The sequence below is a fragment of the Embiotoca jacksoni genome, unplaced genomic scaffold (genome assembly GCF_022577435.1).
Source record: "Embiotoca jacksoni isolate LCO1_2020_lvr unplaced genomic scaffold, fEmbJac1.0.p SCAF_25, whole genome shotgun sequence".
NCBI classification, from domain to species: Eukaryota; Metazoa; Chordata; class Actinopteri; family Embiotocidae; genus Embiotoca; species Embiotoca jacksoni.
This window is the reverse complement of record NW_027185376.1, coordinates 5,082,452-5,096,533: the sequence shown is the minus strand read 5'-3', so window position 1 is coordinate 5,096,533 and position 14,082 is coordinate 5,082,452. Positions and strand designations below refer to the sequence as shown.

Below are 14,082 nucleotides of genomic sequence, written 5' to 3'. Positions count from 1 at the left end.
TGTAGCTGCTGCATCATAATCGTATGTTATGGACTCAATGTTGCCAAAATATATGGCTGAAAAGACAGCTTAGCTTTGTCTCCGGGGCGACTTTGAGGAAACATAAAAGTCAAACTGATCTCAGAAATATGTGAAATGACAGACAACCTCTTAAGACAGAATTACATGGTGATGTCATCAAATGCCTTAAGGTTTTTCTTCTGTCCACGTATTCCAATTTTACATAACCATATCACCAAATGACTGTAATCTCATACGAGTTCTGAGTCGGTGCTTTGAATTCGATTTGCCGGATTTTTCTTCTATTAAACGGAGGTAAAAAAAAAAAAAAAAATAGAGAGAAGAAGTCATTTCTTCTGGAGAAAAAACAAAAACAAGAACGAGTGAAAGTTTAGCGTCTAGTTTCGATCGGGAAGTTAAGAGCGAGCTGGAAATCTCGGGTAGAGTCGCGGACTCGAGACACGAAGACAATTACAAAGTCAGCCGGCTATCACCTCAAGAACATATTGAGGATTACGGGATTCATGTCTCGGCGGGATTTGGAAAGACATCCGCGCGTTTTATCTTCGGTCCGCCCGACGATTGTAACGCCGCGTTTACGGGTCTGTCGAACACATCGGACGGCTGAGTCCCGCTGCTGCTGCTGGAGAGTCGAGAGTCTTACCACCTGAACTGTTTAGTGTATACTGGACTCATTTGTTGTAAAGTTATGCTTTTCATTTGTATCAAGTAATCAAACCAGAAAAAAAACCTCAGGCAAGTCATTATGTGTGCAACCAACAATTTTTTTTAATAATCAAATGATTGGTGGTTAAAAAAAAAATGAATAATTGCCTAAAGCAGTAGTTAATATATTCAAATTCCTTTATTTAAAAATCAAAACCTCTCAAATTTGGATTTTTCTAGCACAGAAAACATTCACATTTGAGAGGCTTGGATCAGAACATTTTAGGCATGATTGCTTAGAAAAGACTTTCCTTTCGTTTCCAATGAATTTTATGTCACTCAGCAAATTGACACAAGTCATTTCAGCTGGTTGGTTTCTGAAGAAATGAAACGGTCAGCGATACTAGAGGTCACAAAGGTCACACATTGTTGACGCCCCCCCTGGAGGTTAATTCAGTGAAATATAGATGAATGCTGTAAAGAGCAGAACGTACAGAATACATTCGCGTTAGGACTCGATCGATTACCTTCTTGGGTTGGATTTCTGACCCGCTTTCTGACCGACTGTCCGCTCCGTCACTTTCACTACCGGGGCTGTCCTTGTCTACACACACACACGCACACACACGCACACACACACACACACACACACACACACACACACACACACGCACACACACACACACACACACACACACACCATTTTAGATCGATTTCGTAAAATATTAAGAGTTTTTTTTCCTTTTTTTCCATCATGGTGGTGTTTTTTTTTTTTTTTACCCCCCCCCACCGCCTGATTGGCTGACACTCACTGGTGCGGCCACCGCGGAGCTCCTCCCCCGAGGTGGGCGTGTCCACGGAGGCCGCGTCCGACTCGTTCAGGATCTCTTTGGTGAAGTTGGAGGGGAACATTCCCGTCTTGCCGTGAAGACTTCCCTCCCACCAGCCTTCCTCTACCTGAGCGCACACACAGACACACAACATGGACGACACACGTAGTTCACATAAATACTCGTACAGGTAAAATACTCAATTTATATTTTAATAATTTGACTTTTTATGTCATAATTGTAACTTTTAATTTAAAAAAAATATGTTTTGCTGCTAGTGTGCTGCTCCTCTGTGCACTGCGTGACTCTATATGCTACGTTTGTGTTTAAAAGTTGTCTTTTCCCTTTTGTCGTATTGTAAATGGAGCTGAAAAGAAAAACGTCAGACTTGACTGACATAAAAGCATCATCAGCATTTTTCTGTTTTGATCTTGTAACTATGATGTTTTTTCTTATGAAAAAAAATAAATATGTGAAAGCCAAAATAACGTATGTCAAAATTTGACATTTTTAAAAAATATATATATTTTTACTTTTTTTGTCATAACTTCAACATTTTATTTTTAAAAAAAGGATAATTTAGAGCTTTAAAAACAAAACAAAAAAGAGTTCAAAATTCCACTTTATTTAAAAAAAAATTAAAAAAATTTATTCGCTGACATATCTGCAACAAACTCATATCTGCCTCTAATCTGTGACTTTTAAGTGACTTAATGTCAATTTATGGATCAAACGCATCATTATGAAGCTGCTGATAAATGTACCAAAAAAACATGTCTGTTGTATTTTGGGGGTGATTTATTTAGTTTTTGCTCTCTGATCTTATCTCTCGTCTTTTCTCAGGTTTGAAATGGGGTGAAAAAAATGTAATAAAAATAAAAATCAGCCTCACCTCTGCTATAATCTCAATGACGTCTCCTAATTTCAACTCCAGCTCGTCTTCATGCTGGGGCACGTAGCTGAACGCAGCCTTACATCTGCGTTTACGGATTTGGTCTCCTGTAACACACACGTATACACACACACACACACACACACACACACACACACACACACACACACACACACACAGTTTATGTGTAAACATATTTTGGGCTTGCGTATGGCATAATGAGCTCACACTCTTATCCATACTCCGTGCCTTGCAGTGAGCGAGCCGGTGTTCGCTGACCTATTAAAAAAAATGCTTGTGGCGGAAGCCTGACACGCTGACCTTTGACCCCTCTGATGTCAGAGGACAGTCTAACCAGCGCTGACACCAAACAGTTGTTTGTCTCAACACTCGATTAGCCTGCTCATTACTCGTGACTCATTTCACAGCAGCTGGGGCATTAAGACGTGACCCTGCAGTTCCTTCTTCGACCACAAGATGTCCCTCTTCTTCATCTTTTTTTTTTTTTTTTTTTTTTTTTTTTAGGGTTCATTACCAGTCAAGTACAGGACGTGCTGGTTTACACCCTTTTGAATAGAAGCGTCAGACTCGGGTGTCGTTTTCAACAAGGAGGGGCACATTCATAAAGTCTGCGCTAAATTTAAAGCCCTGGCGTTATCATTAATAATTACAGTGTAGTCAGTGGTATGACAAAAGCCAAATCATAACTTTCAGAATTGTAATTTTAAATAATATCTCGAAATAGCTGCTATTTGTAAAATTGAGGAAACGAGCCATGTAGTCATACCGTGTCTCTTTTCTCAGCCGTCGGGTCTCTATTTCTTTTTGTGGTTGTTTTGTATAATTTTGTAACTGTTTTGATTCCCTGCAGTGACATCGTGTCCCTCTGTGGTCATTTTGCAACTTTTAGTGGTTGTTTTATGTCTATTTGTTGTCTTTTTTCAAGTCCTTGTGGTCATTTCGCATCTCTGTGTTTATATTTTGCATCTATTTGTAGTAATTTAGCATCTGTTTGTTTTTATTTCGCATCTTTTTGTGGTCACTCTTTACCTCTGTGTAGTCACTCTGGATCTCTTTTTGGTCCTCCGTCATCTTTTCGAATCTCTCTGTGGTCGTTTTTCACCTCTTCAAAGTCACTCGACTACTAAACAATGAACGTTAACAGTCATTACATACAGATGTCGGTACCTGTGGGAACCGTTAAGTAACCCTTTTGTGACGTCAATACACCGGTCGCCCGCTGACTCCGGTTGTACGGAAACACGATGTTCCCCTCTGACCTCAGCCGTGCATGCAGCGGGCGTTTAGCACGTGAATAACGCGTTCGCAGCAGAATGGCGAACGATCGCCTGACCCAAATCCTTCCTCGCACTAATAGGATCTATGTTTAAGCCTCATGACTCAAAGCTACCTAATGACCACACTGTATGAATGTATGAGACTGACTGACTGACTGACTGTGTGTGTGTGTGTGTGTGTGTGTGTGTGTGTGTGTGTGTGTGTGTGTGTGTGTGTGTGTGTGTGTGTGTGTGCCGGAGCCGAGTACCTTTCCTGCCCGGTCGCACGCCGGGGTCGGACACGGGGCTGGCCCTGCCGTTGGAAAGGTCAGATCTGATCATGCTCGCCTGTCCGCCGTCCCTCTTCCCCTCTTTCTTAATCTCCTACAAAATGAAGCAGAGGAGGTGATGAGTAGAGGAAGAGGAGGAAGAGGAGTAGGTGTGGGGGTGGGGGGTGGGGGGGGCGAGGAAGGATGGCGGGAGAGGTGTGAAAGAGGGTAGGAGGTCCAGGTGAGAATAAGACGAGTGGTGGAGCATTTTGAGCTTCAGAATATATAAAAGGAGGAATGGGTTAATTTACGCATTTGATGGTGACATTTTTTTTAATTTTTTTTTTTATCATTTCATCAAACTGCATTTTCCACTGAGAACTGATGACCTCATGATGACTAAAGTCTGCGAATCAGTCTAAATACGAACTTTATTAAAGAGCAATTTATCTTTCAGAGTGGCGCTCAAAAAGAGTATAAAAGAATTCGAAAAGAATATGAGGCTCTTTGCGGCGTCATTTCTTGAAGCAGTTGGCAGGTTGTTTTTTTTTGGGGGGGGGGGCAAAGTTGTACCTCTTACTGCTAAAGTTCACTTGTAAAAATAACAGATTTGGATTCCTTTTAAGATGTAAAAGAAACAACTAAATACAGTCACACAATAAACCAAAATTTACTTAAAACATGGGGCTAAAATGGGCTAAAATGTTAGCGATGCAATTTGAACTCAATCAAAAGACTGAAAAAAGGAGTTAATTTGAAGAAATAAAAAACCGAATGCAACCTCAAATCCTTGTGGTGTTTTTGGACAGGAATCATGCGACGCTGACTCGAGTATGTCCCGCTGTTCATGATCCCTCGGGATATAAACGAATGGACAGGATCTGGGTTTGTATATAAACCTCGAGGTTCGGAGGTTATTTATGAACCAGCTTAAGTATTTGTTGCAAATCGTCTGAGTTCCAGCTGTATTTCGCCGCTCGGCTGCGGAGCGGCGGCCTCGGCGCGACCCCGACTGTTTACCTGCACCGGCTCTTAAAGGTCGGACACAAACACAAACAGAAAGCCCCCGGTCCCCCGTCCCCACGTCGTCCCTCCCCCGTCTCTCCTTCACGTCCTTTCCCTCCGTCCCCGTGACTCTCGCTCGCATAAGAGAATCACAAGATGGCATGCGAAACCGATGAAGGAAAAAAAAAAAAAACGACAGAAGGATCAACAAGCGGAAGCACGAGGAGATGGCGAACAGGAACACGCACACACACGCACACGCACACACACACTCACACACACACACACACACACACACTCCTCCACGAGAGATCCAGGAAAACTCGACGTGATGCTTCCCATCTCCCCGACCGCATTCATCATGACACTGTTTCATAAGCCCTTGGCCTGTGGCGAACGCAGCCCAGTGAAGCAGACGGGGTCCCGGGTGCACTGACTCACACACACACACACACACACACACACACACACACACACACACACACACACTCCGCTCGCGTATCGCCCTGGTGTTGGCGCGAAAGCCTTAATGAGCCTCCGAGATCCAAAAATACCAAACGAGAGGAGACGTTTTTCCTCAACAGACAAGACGAAGCTCGTTCGAGGCTTTGAGGCGAATTTTTTTTTTTTTTTTTAGGAGCGACCAAACGAAGAGACGAGACGCCGAGGTCACCGTGATGATTGGTGGTGAAAACGCAACCCCCCCCCTCCCCCGATCCCCCCCGACACCAAACGTTCGGCCCCTCGGCAGAGAAGGAGACGCCGACACCCGCCGTAGCCGAGAGGCCAATTAAAATCCGACGTGTGGTTTAGACGCTCTTCTTCCAGCAGGAAGTGGAAAGATTAAAAAGCAAAACGAGGTTGTCCCCCCCCCCCCCCCCTCTCAAATAAGACTCTCCAGCGTTACATCTCCTGCCTTTTCTTTTTCCTCTGTATAAATACACCTGTATTTATATGGAAAGGAACAGGAGGTTTTCATCCGCTTATTTTTTTTTTTCTGTTTATCCCGTTTTAAACCGCATCCCTGTTTTTGTTACAAACAAAACAATTTAGAGGTCAAAGGTCACTCTGACCTCACACAACACATCTGCGGCCGTAACTCAAGAATTTACAGCAAAAGGTCTAATGAGGACAAAATGATGAAGGGAGGACATCGTACATCCAAAAGCTTAAAAGGTCAACTTCACTGTGACATCATAATGTTCTGTAAAAAGAAATCATTTGTGTGTCTGTTATTCAACACCATAACTCAGGACCGTGGTCGTATTTCAGTTTGGTTTGGACGCTGAATTGGAGACTGAATGTTGCTGTTGTCAAACTGAAAGCATTTTAGAATTTGTAGCTTCTTTGCCATATATATAGATATATAAAAAAAAAAAAATTTTAATCAGTTTTAAAGCATCCGCTGTCATGGCAACAGCTTCGTCTTCTACCAGAATCAGATTTCCTTGGCCGAACTGCTCAAACAGTCTTCGCGACGCGTGCGATACGAGTCCGAACGGACGAGGATTCAAACTGTAACTGGACTCGGTTGAAGGAGACAGACAGCCAGTTTATTTTAAAAAAAAGAAATTATTTAAAAAAATTTTATCTTCTGCTTTTATCTGACAACGACGCGAGAAGATAAAACACGAACGAGAAAAAGTGAAATTGAAATAAAGCTCCAAAGGCTGTGAATCAAACCCGTGAACTCGCCGCCGAGGGCGTCTGACCGCTTAACGGCTCGGCTATCGTCGCCCCCGAGCTTCATCCAAAACGGCCGACTTCCCCTTCAACATTTAGGGTTTGCGGTTTGTTAAGTAGGCTAATGCAGCGTTAATGTCGACATCGATCCTGCAGGCAGAGAGGGAGGCTGTGTGACAGAAGCACACACACACACACACACACACACACACACACACACACACACACACACACTCATTCAGAAACAAGAGACTAACTGGTGAAAATTTAAAAAAAATAAACTCCAACTTTTCAGTTGGAGGCTCTGCACTGGCGCAGCCTACGCAAATACCCACAGCAGCCATTTGTTAGCCTGCGGCTTCCTTTTTTCTTTTGTGCAGCGAAAAGGAGGCGCCGGTTGTTTGCTCGTCGTTTGGCTTGGCGCAAAAAAAAGAAAGAAGAAAAAAAAAAGAGCAATGAAACATAAAACTCTCCGAGGATTAAAAAAAACAACAACAACAAAAAAAAAAACGTAGCGCACATCTGCCTTTGTTTGAATAATGAATGTTCGGAAATGTTGGAAATGAAACACGGAGCTGCTGTTTCTTTGGGGGGGGCCTTTTGTTACGACTTGGACGGCAGTCGCTGCTCTGCCGCCGCTCCCCCTCCTCGGCTGAAGGGGGGGGTGGGGGGGGGCGAGGGGGAGGTGGGGGGGGGGGGGGACAAAAAAAAACAACAAAAAAAAAAAAGGAAAAAATCAAGCAGAGGAAGGCGACGTGATTCATCACATCTGAACAGGAAACACCTGCATCGTGTACGCGGGCCTCATCCGCGGCGGGTTTCTGTCTGCGTGACGTGTAAAGAGACGGACAGACAAGCGGCGGCCTGCTTTAAAAACACGCTGCAACGCTATCAGACGACCTCTGGCCTTTTTCCTCTCGCAAAACAATCCGGAGAGCCCTCAAAAACAACCCCGACGTACAGCACATAGAGGAGGAGGAGGAGGAGGGGGAGGAGGAGGAGGGAGAGGAGGGGGAGGAGGAGGGGAAACGGATCATTGTGAAATGCAGAGGAACGGTGACGCAAAATATTATTTCCTCTCCTGTAAATACACTCTGCACTTATTGTGCAACTGTGTTCGCCGGTCGCACCGATGCACAGTCAATGTGGACAGAGTTCAAACATTTGTTGCACAAAGGAACATATTTGCCACTTTCCGGCCCCCCCCCCCTCCCCACACACCTCCCATCAAGTTACATACACTCAACAAGCAATGCAAAAAAACAACAACATGCTTTGAAACAATTTTTTTTTTCAATAATCTATTTAAAATCTGAGCTGAAATCTCTTGTTTAGAAAGTGTTCAGACTCTTAGCTCAGTACTTTGCAGAAGGTCCAGCTTCCAAGTTTTCTCGAGGAAGTCTCCGTCAAGCTTTACAACATCTGGATGTTGGCTCCAACCGAGTCCCATTTAAAAAGCATCAATCATCTCTCATAAAATACAAAGTCAATAACTTTGAGCCTTTAACGGCTAAATTTACTCCTTGAAATAAAAGTATTTACGCCAGCTGGCGGCGAGCTACGAAGGTTTTTCTAAGAGGATGTGAACAAGTATCGTGGTTCAAATTCAGAGTTTAAAAGCAATCGACAGAATTCACAGATTAATTAAGGGAAGATTTAATTGCAAACATTTTGTTGCCGAACATCTGATGGATAAAAGGTTCTCAGACTCTTGTATTTTTTGTGTATTTGCAAGGTTTGGACTGTTTAGATCTGTGAATCCGTTCGCATTTTCTGGTGTTTTTTCGGACTAATAAACAGTCCGATCAGTAATTGTTGCCACCAAAGTACAAAACATCCGAGCTCCGTTCATTTTCAAAATAAAAGCACATTAAATACAAGCAGCCGGCTCTCCTCGGCGACTCGAGACTTTTTCTTAAGGAATAACTGTAAAAAAAAAAAAAAAAAAAAGTCAAATCCAAGCATGTGACACTGATTTGCATTATCTATAATGAACAGATGTCACATGACTGCAGCACTTCCCATTAACAGGATATCCTCCGCCACGGCGAAGAGTCTGGAGCGACGTTCAACCAATTCAAGCAGCTGCTTTTCTTAGACGGAACAACCACGAGGAACCTCGACGGTTACTGTTTGACTGCGTTTTTGTCCTTTAATTCACGAACGAAGCGAGTCTCTCGGACTGCTTTCCTTCACCTGATGAATATCGTCTAAAATCAGAAACATCCTGCCTCACTGCGGTGCCAACAACGAGTCCATGCGTTTGGTTCTTCCTGGTTGGACTTCTGTGATTCCTCGTGGACAGGATGTGCCAACAACTCTTTAAAAAAAAAATCCCAAATGAGAGTCCTGACGGGAGTTAGCAGGTTTTTGAGTTTTAATTCTTGTTTTTATTCCTGGTGTTTATTCTATTTTACTGAACAACATTGTTTTATCATTGTGATCCCCCCCAGAGTTTTAAAGCTCCTGTCTTGTGGAACCGGCGCCCAGTTTTAGTTCAGGAAGCAGAAACCCTTCTTTACTTGTAAGACGAGGCTGAAAACTTTCCTCCTCGATGAAGTTTGTAGTTAAGGCGGCCCTGAACGATTCCCCGGTGAAGCTACCCTAAAGTTTCCTCTTTTGTGACGCTCCTATTTTAACGTGGATGGATATTTAGGGCCCGAGCACCGATGGTGCGAAAGCCCTTTTGTTATTCAAGGAATTATTTTTATTTTTCTCGTTCCTTATTATTCTTACGTAAAGTGATTTGCCTTTTTGGAGGCTTTATCATATTCAAAAACTCATGAACGTGGATACGCATTTGTCTCCCGGCGAAAAATGTCGTATCCTAGTGGAGTCGCGAGTGGGCGTGGCCAAACGGCTCGAGAGCGCCCCCTAAAGAGATGCCCCGGCGGCCACATTTACCTAAATTCGCGAAATCCGGTGGACACGTGTATCACACCGAGACGCACAAAAAAGTTACATTGCACCGTTACGTCAACTCGACAGGAAGTCCACCGTTTTCAATTTTGGGCGATTCTTACACGTACTTTGACGAACTCCTCCGAGGGATTTTGTCGCACCGACTTGAATTTAGTTTCTATGGATAGAAAACATGTTTGGGATTAAATCTTCAAAATAGTCAGAGCGCCCCCTGTTGGCCACTGGAAATGACACTTTTCATACTTTCACGTTCTACGTCGAGCTGGTTGATCACGTGAACGTAAAGTCGGGTCACAATAACCAAAACATGTAGTTGATGATATATTGAGACATTCGTTCGACTTTGTCAATGGGCGTCGCTCCGGCACCTAGTTTCACCTACATGCACCAAATTTCCAAGAGTCTTTGATTGCAGTCCCGCCCTGAAGACACCTGATAGTAATATTCCGTCATAGTCGTAGCGCCCCCTGATAGAGACAGGAAACGAGACAAAAATAGCAACGTTAAGCGGGGCTATGCGGTCCCTCGCGCGCTGCACGTCGGGGAGGCGGCGCGCAGAGTGCGAGGGCCCGTACAGTACTGCTTGCAGTTTTAATTTTGTTTTGTTCCTCAGTTAGTGGACTTGTGATGCATTTCAAAACTTGTTTTTTTTCAGACGGGTTGTTGGTTAGCCTTTCTATAGAGCTTCTCCATTTTATTTATAACCGTTTAGGGGCTTGTTTTTCCGCCAGTGTTCAGTGCTTCTGCACTCGTTCTGCTGTCTGACTCCTCGTCTGTCGCTGCTGTTACTTTAAAGGTCTAGCGCCGTGCTGTTTGTGGACATAGGCTGTTTTATTGATGTGAAGCACTTTTTTACAGCAGATTTTTTATTGAGATTTATAGCAGATTTTATATCTGTGAAAGGTGCCATACAAATAAATCCACTTTAGTTGATATTTGTTTTGGTGTATTATGTCCTTGTTTGTTTTGTTTAAAGGGGTTGAGGTGTTGTGAAAGGGAACTTTATTGTCTGTTGTCAATATATGATGAGTATTAGGAGGCAGGACTAGAATAGTTGTTGAACTTGTTTCTACTCCTTTTGAACATGATCTATAACCTTTAGATTAATTGTTGTATTTTCGTCTTAATGATGTTTTTATTGTCTATATCTTTTATTTTGTTTTCCTTTTCGTGTTCAATAAACTGATTAATAACGTACCAACCACATGGAGATCTCTTGTTCCTGACAGACAGTAGTTGACATCAGCTCAACAGAATTTGATGTAAATGATAAATATGTGTCAAATGTTTGTTTTTTTGAGAGAACTGAGCTTTTCCCTTCTGACTAATGCGTTTTCAGTTCAGCTTGTTGGTTGAGCAGCGAATCACTGATGTCGTCCATCACATTAAAAAAAAACTACAAAACATCACACACCAGCTGATGCACCTTGAATAAGCCGGCGTAAGTAGCTCGCTGTCTCGTGAAATCCAAAAGAGTCTCCCTGCATACCATCACTTCCTGTCACCTCTTGGACCCGCTTGTCCACATCCCCCACTTCCTAGACACACACACACACACACACACACACACACACACACACACACACACACACACACACACACATCAGCATTGCAAAGCTTAATGTCACTGATTCCCATAACTGCAGTCTTGTGACAGACCAGTCTCGTATGACTGCATTACTCACACACACAGACACAGACACACACACACACACACACACACACACACACACACACACACACACACACACACACGCAGGCCCATTGTCCGGCTCTGACAGTGAATGCGAGCGGTGACATTCAGTCAGCACAAATGAAGCCTGGCTGCGCAGCAAGCGGCCCGACAATAGCTGGCCTTCTTTTCACGTTGTCAAAGTGTGTCGTGTTGCCTTTTGGTTGTGTCTACTTCCACCTCACGACGGCGGCGAACGGGATCAAACTTCCCTCTTCTGGTCACCGCAAACTTTTACAACTCAAGTTTATCAAAAGGTCCTTTGTGACACTCAATCTTCATGCAAACATCTGCTGCAGAGACACCAGCGGACCTGAAGGTGTGAAACTGGGCCCTCGGAGCTGCCCTGTAGACACTCGATGCACCACAGAAAGAAAACAGGAACCGAGCACAATCTGACAAGTCGTTTCCTCAAATGGTTAGTCATTCAAAACGAGTGAAAACTGTCTGAGCGGCGGTCAAACATCGAAGACAATTCACACAGAAGTTGATGAAAACCGGCTCATATTTAAGTTGGAGAAGCTGCAAGCACTTATTTATTTTCTAAAGTTGTTACCTAAAGAGGAGCTCTCTCGTGCAGTGCGACTACATATGTGATAAAAAAGTTTTTTATGAAGGCTAAACCGCCTCGCTTGAGTCATCGCCGGTTGCTTCTGAAGACGACAAAATATGTGAGATTAGCAGACATCTGCAGCTTTACTGCTACAAACATTAAACACAGCTGAATCTCTGACTGGTGGTCGAGCTGGAAGGGAAAAAAATATGTATTTCTGGTTCTGCTGCATCGATTTTAATCCTTCGAAATAAAAAAAAACTGTCCATCACGAGTCTGATAATGTATTATCCATTATGCTACCAATTAATCCAATTCCAAATGGATTAACCCTTTCAACACCTGGAGGTGCCGGTACCGGGACCAGGCTGCATCTGTTTTCTGAACGGTTGCCGAGGGTGACGCATTCACTGAAGAGGCTCTTTTGGTACTAATGTGACAACAACAACAACAAAAGAAAAAAAAGGATGATACAGTTGTGCTTCATTTCTCAGAGCTTCAACAGCGTCATTGTCACCGAGTCGCTGTCATAAGACTTTTATTTTACTCTCTAAAGTCGCATCTCCACTGATTTCTTTTTATTGGATTTGAATTCTTACACGAAACTGCCGTGACGTACTCTTCAAAATCAACAACCACAAAAAAAAACCACATACACACACAAAAAAAAAAACGCATTTTACTTCTACGACAGAACGTTCCACAAATCAAAAATTGCAAATAAAGTACATTCGGGCTTCTTAGGACAACAGTCGTACGAGGACAACGCCTCACCACGTTGTTGTTTTAAGGCAGGCGGGGCATCGGAGGGAAAACGCAGAATTGGGCTTCTGACTCTCAATCTGGTGACAAATTAAAATGGAGCAGCCGCTTCCACCGTGGGAACGAGGCGTGTGAATATTAACAACGTGCTATGTGTGCACTACCAGAGAGAGCAAATGTTTTACAGTATGTTAGTGGTTAAGACAAAAAAATTAAAAAAAAATGCAACCAAGTTAAATATCAGTAGAGGGCGTGAGATCCTTTTGGTTTCCTGTAGAGTCAATCAATCTTTTTTTTTTTTTTTGAATGTCAAATTCCAACCACAAACTCAGCCTCCGTCTTATTTCTTACTTGGATCGAACGGCGATCCTAAATTGAGCTCACCTCGCATTATAAAACAAATACTCAAAGACCGAAGTATGACCCCGGTTAGCAGACTCTCACCTGTGAACGAAGGTGTTTTCATGCACTAACAAAGCAAAAGGAAAACACACACACACACACTCACAAACACCCCGAACGAAACCACAACTACGCGTTTGCCCGGCGGCTATTTGTAGAAGGCCTCGTTGGTTGTTTTTTTTTGTTTTTTTTTTTGCAGTCAGAAAATAAAATGAGGCGGGGATCGTCCGCGATTACTCACCCTGACAAAGTTATCCGGGAACAGCCCCCTGCGTCCGCCCAGCTCGCCCTCCCACCAGCCGCCATCGTCCCGCCGTATGCTCACGATGATGTCGCCCACCGTCAGGCTCAACTCGTCGTCCTGCTGCGCCTCATAGTCGAACTCCACCACGGCCTCCACTGTGTGCAGAGAGAGTCGCTGTGTTACAACGAACTGCAGTAAAAAAAAAAAAAAATTTAAAAAAAAAAAAAAAAGGTCACAACGCTGCAGAGGCGTCGTATTGTTCCGTGTTGTTTTGTTTTTTTTCCCTTCCCGGTGGTTTACAGTTACACGCCTGTGTGGCTTTTATTCGTCGGTTCAGCTGGAAGTGAAAGAGGAACAACACAAACAAACCATTGCATTTTTCACTTCAAAGCACCGTCGTACAATCCGGCAGAAGGAATTAAAAGGTGTCCAGTTTTCTTGGGAACAAATCAGGGCGAGTTGCTCCAACGAACGCCGACAGCAAATCCATGTCGATTTCAAACATTTTTTTTAAAAGCTGCATTGTTTGTACTGGTGTGAACTGTCTGCTAGTGTTCTTCCTCATCTTCCTTTTTGTTTACACACTGCTATGCTTCTCCGGCCTGTTCAGCTTGCTTAGCCCCCCCCTGTCCGTACCAGGAGCACAGCGCTTCACAGGCAATCTCAAATGTTCATCACACCAGAGGTCCATCAACAAGTTTCGAGACGGGTCCGTGACGCGGGGGGCAAGATCTTCGCGAGTACCGCACGTCGTTTGTGACGACCGAGTACGTGAACAGTTGCAATTTTACACATCGGGAAGCCCGGAGGAATGAAGCAGTGAGCTGTTTTTGAGGGGCAGAAGG

The 14,082-nt window shown here is 43.7% G+C and overlaps 1 protein-coding gene across 5 annotated transcripts in view; it reads right to left on the bottom strand.

The window, feature by feature from the left end:
• Positions 1 to 14,082, bottom strand: part of sh3kbp1 (SH3-domain kinase binding protein 1) — a 32,170-nt gene that overhangs the window by 12,939 nt on the left and 5,149 nt on the right. For 4 of the 5 annotated variants that reach the window (XM_069159764.1, XM_069159765.1, XM_069159769.1 and 1 more), the window contains exons 2-6: positions 13,235 to 13,392; positions 3,935 to 4,049; positions 2,389 to 2,495; positions 1,479 to 1,623; positions 1,194 to 1,270 (exon numbers count right to left, since the gene is read on the bottom strand). In XM_069159764.1, the coding sequence (XP_069015865.1) occupies positions 1,194 to 1,270; positions 1,479 to 1,623; positions 2,389 to 2,495; positions 3,935 to 4,049; positions 13,235 to 13,392 (602 nt within the window). The remainder of the gene's footprint in view (positions 1 to 1,193; positions 1,271 to 1,478; positions 1,624 to 2,388; positions 2,496 to 3,934; positions 4,050 to 13,234; positions 13,393 to 14,082) is intronic. The other variant, XM_069159768.1, reaches the window with a different exon arrangement.